At 43.1% G+C, this 15,762-nt stretch overlaps 1 protein-coding gene across 4 annotated transcripts in view; it reads left to right on the top strand.

Annotated features, from left to right (window-relative positions):
• LOC147748348 (uncharacterized) overlaps window positions 1-15,762 on the top strand; it is a 204,929-nt gene that overhangs the window by 148,468 nt on the left and 40,699 nt on the right. For 3 of the 4 annotated variants that reach the window (XM_086960524.1, XM_086960540.1, XM_086960532.1), the window contains one exon: window positions 7,149-7,229. The exons of the other annotated variant lie outside the window; for it this stretch is intronic. In XM_086960524.1, coding sequence (XP_086816650.1) covers window positions 7,149-7,229 — 81 coding nt within the window. The remainder of the gene's footprint in view (window positions 1-7,148; window positions 7,230-15,762) is intronic. 4 annotated transcript variants of the gene reach the window in all.

The following is a 15,762-nucleotide window of genomic DNA, read 5'->3' as shown; positions in this document are numbered from 1 at the left end:
CTAATGAACTTCCCACCCTTCACCCCTATACACCCCACAACTCAAACCTAAAATGTAACATAAAAAAAATGATTACACAATTAAAATAATGAATTGTCAATTAAATAATTAATTGTATTTAACAACTAATTATTAAAAAATTAAAATCAATGTACACCACATCTTTAACCCCTATAGACCTCACAAGCTGCACCTAAAAAAATGCAATTAAACAATTAACCTAATTAATTATTAATTAATTAATTCATATTAATTAACAACGAATTATTAATTAATTAAAAATAAATTACTTCCCACCCTTTACCTCTATAAACCTCAAAACCCGCACATGAAATTTATATTACCAAAATTAATAGCATAATTCACATATTTATTTATCAATTAAATACATAATATTAAATACAAAATAATCATTAATTTATTATAATTAAATTACAACCCGTTATGGAACTAAATACACAAAAAGTAATTAAATTAAATGTAATGACTGCTAAAAATGTAACAAATATATTAAAAACATAAACACTAAGAAGCCCAATACGATATCAGGCGGATGCGAGTCCACCTGACACATTTCTCAGTGTGAGAACTGACCGACCATTGGTCAGCGGTTCTGTACACCCTATTACGATGCGACCTCACATGGGGGCCGATTATGATGCCGGGCGGAGAGCCTCCGACCAACGGTCGACTTCACCTAGAACATGTCGGAGACCTTGTGACCAACTCGGTCGGTTTGCACTCTGACCAATAAAGTTCCTACTACATGCTTGTATAAGGGGTGAGGTTATGAAATAAACTGTAAGAATATTGCAGGATCAGTGTAGAAGTAGATGAAATTATCCTCTTGGTGGGGATAAAAACTGGCGGGGGTAAGTCATATAGAGGAAGAGGGGAGAAGTGGGTCACGCATCAGCTTACAATATAGTCAGAAATGGAGCATAACAACATAATATCAGTTACAAGACCACATCAAAGATTGCAGTAAGTTGAATTCAAAGGATATATTCTAAAGCACTTTGCACAACCGATGTTCATTGATCAAACATCATGATTGTGAGACTAGTAGGGTGACAGATTCATGGGGTTGAGAAAAGCACCACTACACCATGAACAACCTATGCACAAAACAAATAAGCACATTCAGGCACATAGCATAGACACAAGCACAATTCTGAAATTGCGAGTCTCACCGAAAAGAGAGCCAAGACATTTGGGTTGATGAAACTGACAGATTATGTGAAAAAGGAGCAACCGGTGCAGCAAAAGCCCAATACTGCGCAACTGCCATTAGTAAGTCGTCAGTGAAAAAGCATTGTCTGCGGGAGGGTGACGTTTATTAAGGAACTAATAACGAGATGGCCATGTTTCTGATAGAGGTGAAAATAAATCAAGGCTCCCTTCTAAGATGGAGCCTCACTAGTAGTTTCCAGACGAAAGCTCTCAGGCGGAGCGGAGTCTGACTTCTGTTTAAGGTTTTGGGTGGGATAGAGTCCTATGTCTCTAGTTTCTGGGCATCATTGTAATTGGGGTTAAAAGGTAGACCTCCTTCCAGTGTAAGTAAGCAAGTAAATAAGTGTCCTCTTTCACTTTTTGCAGTCACAAACTCACCAAACAAATAAAAGCCAAGTAAGGATTTTCTCCATTTTGTGTGAGGAAAGGGTAATAGTGAGAGACGATCAGGCCAAGATGTAGTTGGGGGAAGAGTGAATGTGCAGAGGCAGGCCAGGCAGCACTAAAACCACCTCATCATGAGCAGTCACCAAAGTTCAGAGTCATAGTATGCTATCCCAGGGGTTCCTAAGGGTGAATACCGCCAAAGTGTTTGGGGGCAACCAGGCAAAACCGGAGATCTGACATCAGTGGGGTGGGTGATCACCCAGGAAGAATGACTCTATCCGAATGGGTGAAGCTGCTCAGGAGCAATTCTCTAAGTGAAGTCATGGGGCACTACAGCTGGTGCATGCTATCTTCCAGGGAGACAGCATGGACTTCTGCACAGTGCCACAGAGAGGTTGATTGGAGATTTATCCCTCTGTAGTTTGCACAGTTATTCAGGCCAACTGTCTTGGGGATCTTGATTAGATATCCCTCCTTACAGTCTGATGGCGCCTTTTTCCCTTCCCAGATCCTTCCAAACATGGGGTAGAGCATGTCTACTGATGTATCAATGTCTGCCTACAGTGCCAATGCAGGAACGTTGTCAGGTCCTGCTGTCTTCCATTTTTCTCATGTGTTTGATGGCTTGCCGTATTTCTTCCTTGGTTTGTCTGCTGCAGTCGATTGGCAAGTCCTTGTCAGCTGGCTGTATGTCTGGTGGGGACTGTAGTACAGGCTGATTTAGCAGTTCTTCATAGTGCTCCACCTATCTTCGTTGTTGGCCTTCGTTACCCATGATTGTCTTCCTAGCTTTATCTTTAACAGGTGTTTCTTGCTTGCTATATCTGCCAAAGGGTTTCCTTGTTATGTCATAGAGTTCTTTCAAGTTTCCATGACTTTCTGCTTCTTGGGCTTCTGTGGCAAGACCATCGATGAATCTTCGCTTGTCTGCTCTTAAACTTCTCTTTGCTTCCTTGTTGGTTTTGGTGTATTCACCTTGATCTTTCACTTTTTCTGCTCTTGTTCAGCTGGTGTTGACTGCAGCTCTCTTTTCCTTTCTTGCTTGGATTTTCAGAGAGTCAGTGGAGATCCATTCTTTATGTTCGTGTTTCTTGGGACCCAGTAGCTCCTGGCAGGTTGATGTCACTGTTTCTGTGATCTTCTCCCACTGGCTTTCTACTGGGTCTCTGTCATCCTCTAGTCTTTGCAGGACTTGAAACATGTTACTGAGGGTGAGTGAGTATTCACTCCATGTATGTGAATTTATTAGGAGGGTGGTGTAATATATTGCTGGTGTTAGTTTGTTGGTTCCATTAATGCTTTCTTCAGCTTTAACTTTAGCCTTGGCAATGACAAGGTGATGGTGATGGTCTGCTCCTCTCATCGCTCTCACGTCCTGCAGGGACCTCCAAAAGGTCTTGGCAATGCAAACTCTGCCATGGCCAGTCCCAAGCCCAACTGCGAAAGGAGGGGATTATGCGTGGCCTAGCTACCCCACCATGTAAAAAAATCCTAGCTACATAAACGTCAACCAAAAGACATTGCAGCCTTGGGGAGAGAGGAATCTTTTTCACAGAGCGCTATGCCACCTTGTGGTGAAAGCTAGAGATCCCTGTAAGCCACAAATCTGATCCACCTGTTTTAGACCAAGAATATCACCATCGGGACATGGAACTTGCAGTCTATGTATGAGACAGGTAAGATCCAAGTGATAGCAGAGATGACAAAATACAACCTTGCCCTGCTTCGCATCAGTGAGACCATATGGACACAGTCTGGACAGAAAAGACTGGCTCCAGGAGGAATGCTTCTGTATTCTGGACACTAGGAAGAGAATTTCCTTAAGAGAGACATCACAATACTGATGGAGGACCTCAGTGCCAAGTTTGGAAGCGACAACACAGGGTACGAAGAAGTCATGGGCAACCATGGCCTTGGTTCAATGAATGCGAATGGTGAAAGGCTTGCAGATCTCTGTGCCCTAAACAATCAGGTGATGGGCGGTAGTGTATTCCAACACAAAAGAATACACAAGGCAATATGAGGTAATAGAAGATGGGGCAATGAAATTATTTGATAAAGGGTGTCTTTACCAAGCAATGAAAGGTGGAGTCTGTATCAGGGAATACATATTCCAGGAAATCTCGAAGGATTCTCCCTAAATTATTTTCCATGAAGCTGAATTTATTTCTAAGGATGCCTATCCCCCTAAACCTCTCCAATTGCATCAGGAACGGACTTTAAACAAATGTGCTAGGTTTCCACTCCATCACTGGAAAATTGCCAACATAACCAAGTATCTGGAATCCAGAACATGTCCCAAGTATCTTAATTGTAACTAATAACATATTAATAGAGATATTGTGAATAGCTACATATCAAAGCAAATCATCAGTAAACAGGAATATACAATCATCCAATTCGCTGGTGCACTTGATACCACTCACTAAGCTGCGACGGCTCCTCCGGTAAGGCGGAGGAGCGTCGTCTCACTGCTCTGCGAGCAGATTAAAAAGGAAAAATAAAATGATAACGCAATGTTATTGTCATTTTATTTTTCTGTTCCTGCTTAGGTGTGGGTAGGGCGGGGCGGGGCTGGGCTGGCCAGAGCAGGGGCCAGGAGCAGAAGTGGTAAGCAAACTTTAAGTGTTCTTGGCCAAACCATCATGCACACTTTGTATGTTCTCTACCCGCTGTATTGCACAGCCTTGGTGGAGAACATGCACAGCCTTCCTGCCCCACTCTGAGTGCCGAACTATGGCACTCAGACGAACCACAAGGCTGCCTGTAAGCCAGCGTTGTGATTGACAAAGTGAGTCTGGGAGTCTGTGTGCTTCAAGGTACCCGCTCCTAGAGTCGACCGAGGAGCCGAAGAGGATTGATAGGTGGCGGCCGACCTGCAGGTAAGTCCTTTGTTTAAATAATTATTTTTTCATTTACCCCTACCCTCCTCTCCCCTGCCCCGCCCACCACCCCCGTTAAGTAGCAGCCGCCACAGTCACTAAGATGTTCTTTCTGTTCTGTCGCACAGTTGTCTCCGATGTCAGGGCAAAGATCGTCCTCCAGTGCAAGTGAGAGCACAGGGCCAGCATTCCACATAATTTAAATGTGTCTAATGGGTTCTATGCAAGAGTTGGAGTTATAATTGGACGTTTGAGCAAAATCCCATCTTAACTAGAACCCATTTCCTTTTCTGTCATTGGTGTGTTTAGTTCCTCAGTTTCATCCTGGCTCAGAGAAGGAAGATCAAGCCCCGTTCTGAAGGCCATCATGGTCCTATATGCCCTTGAATGTATATAAAGGACCACAGTATGAGATGAACTCCTGTGCTATGTCTGTTTCAGTTTCCCCCACAAGTCTCTCGAGATTCCGTATCGCATACAAGAAGCAACCCACTCATCTCCTACATAGTCAAGCTATCAGTTTTCCTGTATTGATAAAGAGAGAACAAGTTTGAGGCCTGATTTAGAGTTTGGTGGACAAGGCACCTTGTCCGTGAAACCCTTGAGCCACCCACTTTGTTTTGAGTCAGGCAGCTGGCAACTTTCCAGGTGGCATTGTTCTTCTGGCTCTGCCGTCGGAAAACGTATTGACAGTCTGATGAATTAGGGGCCATTGGAGTAAGGGCCTCAGACTGACTGCTCTCCTTAGAACTGACAGTTTGATGTTCTCTTTTTTTCTGCCCATCACCACCAGGTAAAACCTGGCAGTCACCGATCAGTCAACTATGGTATCAGGTCATTCCTTTTCACAAACAAATTCCTGTTTTGGGCGTTTGTTTCTGAAATTCCAAAACGTTTGGTGCGCAACTGCCTAAAAGATGGAAGCTGCACACCAAACTTTCGGTTCCTTCACAGCAACTGCCATGGTGGCAGCTACTGTGAACTCACAGAGATCACTGCCGGTGGAGGTGATCTCAAAATATGGCTTGTCCACCACCCAGGTGGACTGAGTAAAGACCAAGATGGGCTAAATTAAATTTGTGTTTTCCAAAGAGTGAATTATTCACATAACTAAATATGTTGGCCATGCCCACAACCTTGATAAACATGGACTTTAAATTAAGAGTGCCTAGTGGACCAATATGTTTTATGCTGTGGACATCTTGGAATGAACCCGTTTACTTGTTTCAAGTTAACCAAAGTCAGCTCATTTCCTTTATCCGTGCACCCCGCTATTAAATATCCAGAAGCATATTTATGAGAGGCATTGCATCGCCCTTGTACCACACAATGTGGTGCAAGCCCGACGCAAGCCCAAAATGCGATTTATGCATGGCCCTGAGTGGCTCCATAAATCTGAAGCAATGTAGCGCAGCACAAATCGCTGCATTGCGTTACTCTGCCCCGGGAAAATGTTCAGTGGGTATTACGTGGGTGTTCCATTGCAACTCCCTTGGGTTTTGATGAATTCTCACATCTGCCAAACGTGATAGACCTGGGAGAAATATCTTTATTTCTGCTTGTTACTTCCTCTTTCTATGTGTCCTGAATTCACCTTTCTTTCTCTGTCTCTATGTCTCTTTTTTCACTATTTCACTCACCATGACTCTTGTTCTCTCAGCACTCTCTCTCTCTCTAAAATGGATAGAAACAATTCGATCTCCAATATGTACCCTAAAAATTAAGAATGTATGGCGTTACAACGCATACATTTACAACACATGCACTTACAGCGCAGTTTTTACATCGCAACATCCACTACAACGCATTCCATTACATCGCATGACACTACATCGCATATTAAAAAACTACATTTACAACGCATTTCATTACATCGCATGCTACCTTTACAACGCGTACCATTACACCGCATACCATTACATTGCATTTAAGGTAAGTATTGGATAGTATAGGGGTAAAAATTACTATTCTAACTCCAGGTGTTGCAACAGTAGGGTAAGTGTTGGATAGTGTAGGGGTAAAAATTACTATTCTAACTCCAGGGGGTGCAACAGTAGAGTAAGTGTTGGATAGTATAAGGGTTAAAATTATTATTCTAACTCCACGGGGTGCAACAGAAGGGTAAGTGTTGGATAGTGTAGGGGTACTATGTGTTGTAATGATATGCGTTGTAATGGTATGCGGTGTAATGCCTGCGTTGTAGTGACATGCGATGTAGTGTCATGCGTTGTAATGGTATGCATTGTAATGCCTGCGTTGTAGTGACATGCGTTGTAAAGGATGTTGCGATGTAATGACTACAATGTAAGTGTAGTGCGAATAATGAATGCGTTATAAAGGTTGTTTCCCAAAAATGCATCCTTTGTTTATTCGTCTATTAAACTAATATAACCTCCTCCTGCCTAGTTGTTGTCATTGCCTCACCTACCCTCTTGCCCACACAAACTCACTCACTCACTTTCACTCACTCATTCACTCTCTCACTCACTTAGTCAGTCACTTACTGACTCACTTACTCACTCTTATCTTCAGCGAAGGGTGTAAAAGGTACATCAGTTGTGTGAACAAAGCCAATGCATAATCACTCTGTTCTCGTTGCATTGACTGTAGCTGTACACAATGATAGCCTCTCTGTTTTTTCTCTAGTGCCCGTAGCAATGCCCAGTGGGATTGTGAGTAAGGAGGAGACGGATCTGAAGGAGGTTTTGAAAGCACTATGCAAATGTGGTAAGAAGGGACACTCATTGTGTGTATTTGTCTAGAGGTATGGGGAGATCATAATGACCAAAACAATTGATAAAGTCCAGGAGAACAAAGATGATTGATTTAAGGAATATAGGGCCACATTATCAAGAAAGGGTGATACATTATCGCCGCTTTTATCGGCAGGAAACTGCCGCTAAAGCGGCGATAATGGGCGTGATGATATGTCCTTGTGAATTCTAATAGAAGTCCAGGTTCTTGTGTTAACCTGGGCTTCTATGGGAATTCACAAGGGCATATTATCAAGCCCATTATCGCCCCTTTAGCGGCAGTATCTGCCAATAAAAGCGGCAACAATGTATCGCCCTTTCTTGATAATATGGCCCACAGATCTGTTGTTTCTCACATGCAACTTGCTGGCCATGCCTCTCATGTATGGCCAGCAGGGATCACCATGTGTATTTTATTTCCACCACCAAAAGGGTTCCTGATCAACTTTTTCAAGGGTGTTCTTCAATATGTCAGAGTGCCTGTTTAGCTTTCACCCTGATTGCTTCAGCTCTAAAGCCTGTAATGTTCAGATTACAGCCCCATATCTGTCTGTTGCTTCTGATTGCAGTATGGGGCCTCCATTATTCATCCAGCTCCTGTCTGCTTGTCTGCCTGTCTGCCTTTGTTGCCAAAAATTGCTTTGCTTCTACCACCCCCACCATGGAATGCATGTGGAGTCACCGACTGAAGTCCTTATTAAATCTGATACAAGAGATTCCCCAATCTGTCAACTCCCATTAAGCGGGATACCGGAGTTTCCTGTTATGGGTCACTATGGCAGACAGACAAGTGATTTAGTAGGAGGGGTAGTGAGTACCCTTGGGCACTGATCACCTATCAACTCTGTAAAGAAGGGCGTATAAGGGTGATAAGGCATAAGAGGCTTTCTGCACCTTAGAGAGGTTGAAAAAAAGAAAGAATGTAAAGGGGCGAAAACTCATATATCGGTTATGAGTAAAGTACATGCTTTGGAGCACCTGAGCATGGGAAAGAAAAACTACTCACACAAAAGTTCCTCAGTGAACTATCCTCTGTTGTCGCCTAGCCTAGCCTGCCAGACTTGCCAGACTGAACAGTCGAGCGCAGATTGCAGATCGGAGGGAGAGAATGCCGGATTGCTGAGGACGCCGAGGACACCGACAGTGGGTAACTCACACCAGCAAACAACGGTGAGACCCTGAGAGACCCCCCCGAGGCTCTCCGCACCCCTCCAACCACGCGGTTCAAGAAGCGAGGAGAGTGGGGCGGTGCAGGACTGCAGATCGGCAGAACGCCGCAGGACGCTGCATAAAGCCAGCATAAAACCGGAAAGTGAAGATACCGGCACCCGGCATTCGGGACGTGAAGTGCGGTGTGAGGGGCGGTGCAGGGCAGCCGGTCAGCAGTACGCCATAGGACGCAGGGCACAAGCTGGCTCTCGGGATCCTGTACCCGCGTACCGCCCCGAGTCACCCCCCAGCCGTGTAAAACGCGCAGAACTCGGCGCGCGCGTTCGTCGGCCTGAAGGCTTGAAGTAGACATCACCTTGCTGCTCCCCAATCCTCCACCCCCACGGTAACACATTAAGAGGGGGTGCCCGCACTGAAATCGGCACTGCCAGAAATCAGCAGAGGCACACCGAGGTGCAGTAGGGGAGGGGCCCAGAGGAACCTATATCTCTCCACAGAAGGGGAAACCAGACTAAAATAAGTTAACACCTGAGACACCAGAACGAGGAAGGAGCCAAGAACTGAAGGTGTATCTTTAGTATTACGGCCACATTTTCCTGCGTAGTATAAGGAGAACAAGCTTAGGAAAAACCCTGAAGACATTGAAGAGAGGACAACAAGTGCGGCAAAGGCAGGCTGGTGGGTACAGGCACAACAGAGGTAAGTGTAAGAATTTACGTACTTTTTAAAAATAAAAAGTTACTATTTTTTAATTACAATTGAGAAAAGAACAACAGCAGTACTACAGTTTAAGCAACATAAATTAAGAAATGGCACCAAAAAGAGGGCAAAATCAGCGTAAAGAAGATAGCCCAGAGAAGAGTAAAACAATGGAGGGCTCAATATCACTGGTAGAGAGCCAGGAAAGCCAGGCCTCAATTACGGACAATAACAAGGGGCGACGTAAGAAAAGAAAAGTTAAAAGGGCAACTAAAAACGCCCAGCAGGCTAAAAGGGACTGTATTCAAACATCGTCCAAACAGAAAGATAACATGGCAGCATCCAAATCTATAAAGGACTTTGTAGGGAAACACTACAAATCTATAGAGCCAGTAATATGCCAGGACCACGAGGAAGACGTGGAGGAATACCGCGCGGAGGGAGGAGAAAAGGCAGGGGCAGCAGCTGTGAATCAGAAAAGGAAAGAAACTGAAGAATACCCCGAAGAGGAACCTCCGGATATAGAGGCAGGAAGGGAGGATCCCTTATCAATAAACCTGACGCTCCTGAGCCAAAATCTCCACATATCAGCGCCTCGTCTCTCATCATCTCCTAAAATGTTCTCGTTACAATTGTAAGGAAATGAAGGGCTAAGGGGTAATGAAAGACAGAGCCAGAGCATCATCTGGGGAGGCGTGCCAGACCAAACCCCACAACACCAAACCGCCCAAAAATCCCTACCGCAGCAAGACTCCATAAGAACTGGCCACCATACAAACCCAGACAGAAACCACACATAGGATTCGGAGCTCTCTGTAACGCCTACTTCATCATTGGTGGACTTAATATTGATGTTACAGAAGACACTACAAGGAATCCTAGAAGTAACACTTTCAAATAATGGAGTTATGAAAGCTCAGAAACTGCACCTAAAAAAGATCGGAGAGGAATTAGCGGGGATAAAGATCCAAATGCCAAAGATGTTAAAGTCAAATAGTTACTGCATCACCCGTTAATGAAAGTGTAGAGAATGAACCGGAAGAGGCAGCTGTGGGAAACCCAGCAGGGTCTCCACAACCCATAGATCAAAGTATAACAAATGAATCTGTTGAGGTACTAGATAACGTATATATCTCCAGACGCCCAATGTTGATAAAAAGGCGTGGGGTGTATACAGTGTCCCCCTCCAAGAATAGGGTTGGAAGGAAGCGAGCCCTAAATCCAATAGCAAAGAGAAAAGGGAAGAAACTAGAGAGGGAGGAGCAGTCAGGCCTAAACGCATCAGCCCCGATCTATATACCAAATAGACCAATGCAATCGGAGCTTAATATAACTAAGACCCCGATAGACCAAAGAAAAAACTGGAGTACCAAGGTCGTAAAAGAGAAACCAATAACATCTCGTACTGTTAAGCATAAAGTAAGGATAGCTACAGGTCAACCAAATAGAGGTCATAGAGTTGAAAGCCCACAGGCCCAGGTAATATCCGGAACAGGAAGTAAAGGGTCGCAGATAGAGAGAGCAAAGGGCAGACAGCAAAAATAGGAAACTCCAAAGAAAGTACAAGAGAGGGAGAACAATAAATGGGTATACTTGGATCACATGCTGGTGGGGAAAAGGGGAAATACGATTAGAAAAATGAACCCCCTAAATAGGGCACAGATTCTGACCGCCTTCGCCAAATGTAGTAGCCTGTGTGGGATCAGCACAAATGACCTTCGGCAAATTGGTTTTGTAAAGAATAGAAATGGTAAAGAAATAACAAAAGTGTCTCTTCACTCAGACCTGGTAAAAATGGCAATCATGAAAGCCACTAGTGAGATAAATCACCTGGGAATAAGGATAATCCCGGAGAGGGAAGTAAAAGCCCCCATAGATAATACCTTCCTAAAATACCACGCAGGTCTGGGGAGGAGACAAGTGAACCTATATAGAGATGAGGAAGGAAACCAGAGCTGCCTGAACATAGTTATAGATAACACAGGAAACAAAGCCTCATGGGATAACTGGTCTCAATGTAATAGCCCGAGGGGGGATCCAAATGAGAGTTATACGGAGGCAGAGGTAGAAGAGGGTGGCATGAGTGAGGTAGAATAGGATGAAGGGGTGCCGCAAAGTCTAGGTCTCATAACATGGAATGTGAATGGGCTAGGCAACGAGCGAAAGCAAGAAAGTTTAAAGGACATAGTAAATAAAGTGGACATTGCCTGCCTACCAGAGACCTGGACATGCGACGAAACCCCAATCATCGAGGGATATCTTCAATTAAGTCGCCCGGCTACGAAGAAAAGCTGCGGCCCCGTCGGGAGGCCTAATGACACTGGTTTCAACAAAAGTGCTTAGAGATGTAACATCGTTAAGAATGAATTGTAAATGGGTCCAATCCAGCAGATTAGAACTATTGACAGTGGAAAAGAAATATAAAATGTTGACTGTGATGAATGTATACATGCAGTGGGATAATGGTGTAGAGTATGAGAATGAGATGAGATTTTTTAAAGAGGATGTCGACATTATACTAAAAAAATATGCATCGGATATTGTGATAATAATGGGGGATTTTAATCATAAGTTAAACCCAAAAAAGGCTGACCTCTGGAATAGAGAACTGTTAGAGGTGTATGGAATAAACCCCGCTAGCTTTCCGGCAGGGGAGATATCGAAACAGGAATCAGAACTGCTTGAATGGTAGAATGAAGACAGATTGCCCAGCAGGGAAGACCTTTAAAATAGGCTCACAGAATTGCCCAATCGACTACATGTTTATACAAGCCTGGAATTTCCCCCTAGTACAGGATTTTAAGTTAGAACAAAAAGAGATCAGTGACCATAACCTACTGCACCTAACAATACTCGGGGGAAGAAATAGGCCCAGAGATAAAGTGATCCCCCAGGAGGTCGAGTACCCCAAACGTGTGACGACACGACTCACGGAGGAATATCAGGCAAAACTGACAGCTATGCAAATTAAAATTGAGCCGGAAAATCTAGAGAACAAAAACCTGAAATGGTTCATAGAAAAGCTAGAGGAAGTAGTCCGGTGTTTAAGAATAGAACTAAAAAGGGATAAAAATACTAGTGGGAAACCACCCAGCCGAGTAAAATGGTTCTCTGTCGAGTGCCAATCTAAAAAAAGGGAGATACAGGCAGCACAAAGAAGACCAAAAAAGAACTTCACCCATGAGAGACAGGATCACATAAGTAAGCTAAAAAAAGACTATAAAAAAAGGTAAATGACGCTAAAAGGTCATTTAAAGAGAAATGTTGGTCAAATCTGTTGGAAGCAATTGAAGAGAAAAACCTTAGACAATTCTGGAAATTGGTAAAGGCAGCAATTGGTCCAACAGATGGCGAACTAAAATGTGTAGTTAGTGTGGCAGCATGGGAGAAGTATATAAGGGAACTGTATGGGGTAAGAGTCCCTAGAGTCCATGTAGAGACCCAAAAATGGCAAGAAATATCAGAAGATCTTAAATCTAAATGTAATGCAATGCAAGTAGAACAAACAATAAGAGAACTGAAGCTAACCCGTGCGGCAGGGCCCGACAACCTTCCTGCAATAATATTGAAGTCAGAAGTAAAGTGGTGGGCAAGATTTTTTACGCACACAAAAAGTACCCATAGACAATGGTTTAAGACAGGGCTGTGTTCTAGCCCCACAGCTATTCTCAATATTCCTATCAGACCTCCCGGCCTTTTTAGAGGTTGAGGGTAGTGCAAGCCCCAGAATGGATGGAAACAAGGTGCCCTGCCTACTATATGCTGACGATCTGGTAATAGTAGACCAGACCGAGAGAGGCCTCCAAAGAAAGCTTAACGCCTTCAACGCATACTGTGCCAGCAAATTTCTAACTGTCAACCTAGACAAAACAAAAATCCTATGTTTTGGGAAAAAAATAAGCAGACTTAAATGGTACCTAGGTGAGCTTAAACTGGAGACGGTTAATGAATATCGCTACCTAGGTATTTGGTTTGACAAGAGACTAAACTGGTACACACACCTGGAAACACAAAAAGCAAAAGCACACACTTCCATATGTGGCCTAAAAATGTTTAATAGGGACTATGGAGAGATGTCACACCGTCCAATGCTAAGAGCCTTTGAGGCAATGATCCCCTCTCCAAGTCCTGTATGGAGACTTGGTGGAGGGGAAATACCTTAAAGGGCTCCTTTCGCTCCCTCAATCATCTATGGTACAAGCTATAAGAAGAGAAATAGGCACAAAGTCCTGGGAGATACAAACACAAATGGCAATAATCAGACTTTGGAAACGTTTTGAAGATCCAGATGGGCAAAAAGTAGCACAATGGTGCAGGAATGAAATCCAAAAGAGTGACCTAAAATGGGCAAAAGCATGTACGGAAAGATTGACCGAAATTTGTAAAAGACTAAAGGTAGAGGTGATCCAGGAAACGCAACAATTACTTTGTACTAGGAGTGAGCTGAAACTAAAGGGGAAGGAAACATCTGGAATGATTGATATGGGTTACTTAGCAAAAAAGAAATCAGTAACACACATGATGAGCTCTTGGGCAAATGAAAATTGGTTTCCTTACCTAGACATCCTGCCCAACCGTGGCTTTAGGCAGGAGATTTTAAGGCTGCGAATTGGAATCAACCCACAGTTAACAAATAAAGACCTGAAAGCGAAAATGTTAGATCAGAAAGGGTGCTGCAGGTGTAACCTGGGACGCAAAGGAGACCTGTTACATATCCTACTCAACTGCTTGACACTACTGGGACAGCGGAAACGGTGGCTGCGCCCTGTGTTCCTAAAATATGATATAAGAACTAGGTCGCAGGCAGCTGACCTATTAACTGAAATTCCCATTATTGATATTGCAATTGCCCTTGGGAAATACATAAAAGTGGCACTGAGTGACTTAAGAAACCAGGAATAATCTATAGGATTGTATGAATCTTAATTTAATTAAATTATTCTTAAATAAAGGAAACAATTGGGTTTTAATTGTAAATGCCAAGTTTTATTTTAAATGGAATTTTATTGGCGTTGGTACAACCATAAGGGTATGTAAGAGTCTAAACTAATATCGGATCAATTTTATAATGTTTTATCGTTTTTATGTGAATATTTTAAACTTGTGATACTGTCCCTTGTACCTGTTTAAAGACTATGGTCATAATAAACTTACTTTTGACTTGACTTGACTCCTCAGTGAACCTTATGTTTCATGGCATTGCTGTTTCTTTCACAGTTGTTGATGTGGAGGCATCTGCTTAATGTGAGAAGGATGCCCCATGGTTCATCAAGTTTAGGGATCATGCTCCAGTCCCCCAATGTAGGATCTCTTGCTCCATGTTTTCTCTGGACCATGATTCACACAGAAACATAAAGATTAAATATCCTAGAGTGTGGTTTTTACCAGTTGTCAAACAGGTCGCAGAAGAGCTTGTTAGTGGGAGAGTCCAATATTTTCAGAGTACTTCAGATATGTGACTCAGACTACACTCTAAAAAGGACAGCTGTAGCTAAAATAATGAACCTGTCATTCCACCACTGTTGCATGAACCTTCAGTAGTTACATTGGAATGTCCTAGAGGAAATTCACCTTCACCAGAAAATTATCTGGAGCTGACATTATAAGCATCAGCAAGGAATATATAAAAAGGCTATAGACCCTAGAGAATGCAATAAGGAGGGAGGAGAGGCAGGAGATACTAGGAGATGATAGACAATGAAAGAAGAGAGGTATGGGAAGAATATCATACAAACATCTTTGTAGGTGATAACACAGTGGCGAATGCCACAAAACATCTGGTCTACCTATTAAATAAGTTGACCAAAGATATTTACATTATTCAAAGGTTGCCATGACCCAAGAGACAAGGAGTTTGAAGGAAGGCTATTTTATGCTTAGTGGAACCAAGGTGTCTGCGCAAGAAGGTAGTGAAACTTCAAACCATAGTCAAGGATGAGAACTTTCCAGCCTTCAGAGTAAACGTTGAAATTGTACTTTTACTTGCAACCTGATTGTGAAGATCTGAGTGTTTCACATGATATGGGTGTAGGGTCTTTTATGGAATACACTTGCAAAACCTGCCTTGGGTCCTGCCAGGCTAATTTGGAAACTTGAAGCTCAACCCTGAGTAGCTGTGGCTTTGTGCGTTGAGGCTAAACAAAGGAAATGAGTGTACAGCATTTGAAAGCACAAAGCAACAGAAAACGAAAGTCACACAAGAAAGAGACACAACAATTTATGAAAATAGAATATGTTTTAATGAACTTTTAGAGAACTTGATCATAAAAATCCAACGTTGGGTTCAGTAGATGCAGATTTTAGAAGAAATAAATATGTTTATATTGAACTATAAGCAATCATTGGTCCATAGAAACCTTTGCAAACTTCTGATTAGGATGAAATAGCTAGTTTGGTGACTCCAGCCCATTTTGAGCTAACAAATCTGACAGGGCGGAGGTCTAGGAGTCCAATAAGGTTATATTGTACAGTTACCTGGCCACCAGAGCCTTTTCCAGGCCAGTTCCAGCCTTTAGGAAATGACTACCATAGACGACAACGGAGTGATCCTGATGCTGGGGACGCAGGCAGAAAAGATGCTCAAAGATGGTCCTGGAGCTGTACAGTCAATGTGGTGAAGTGCAGTTGATCCCTCGATC

This window comes from Lissotriton vulgaris, chromosome 1_1, assembly GCF_964263255.1.
Source record: "Lissotriton vulgaris chromosome 1_1, aLisVul1.2, whole genome shotgun sequence".
NCBI classification, from domain to species: domain Eukaryota; kingdom Metazoa; phylum Chordata; class Amphibia; order Caudata; family Salamandridae; genus Lissotriton; species Lissotriton vulgaris.
The sequence above is the reverse complement of the archived record's forward strand: the minus strand, read 5'-3'. Positions and strand labels throughout refer to the sequence as shown.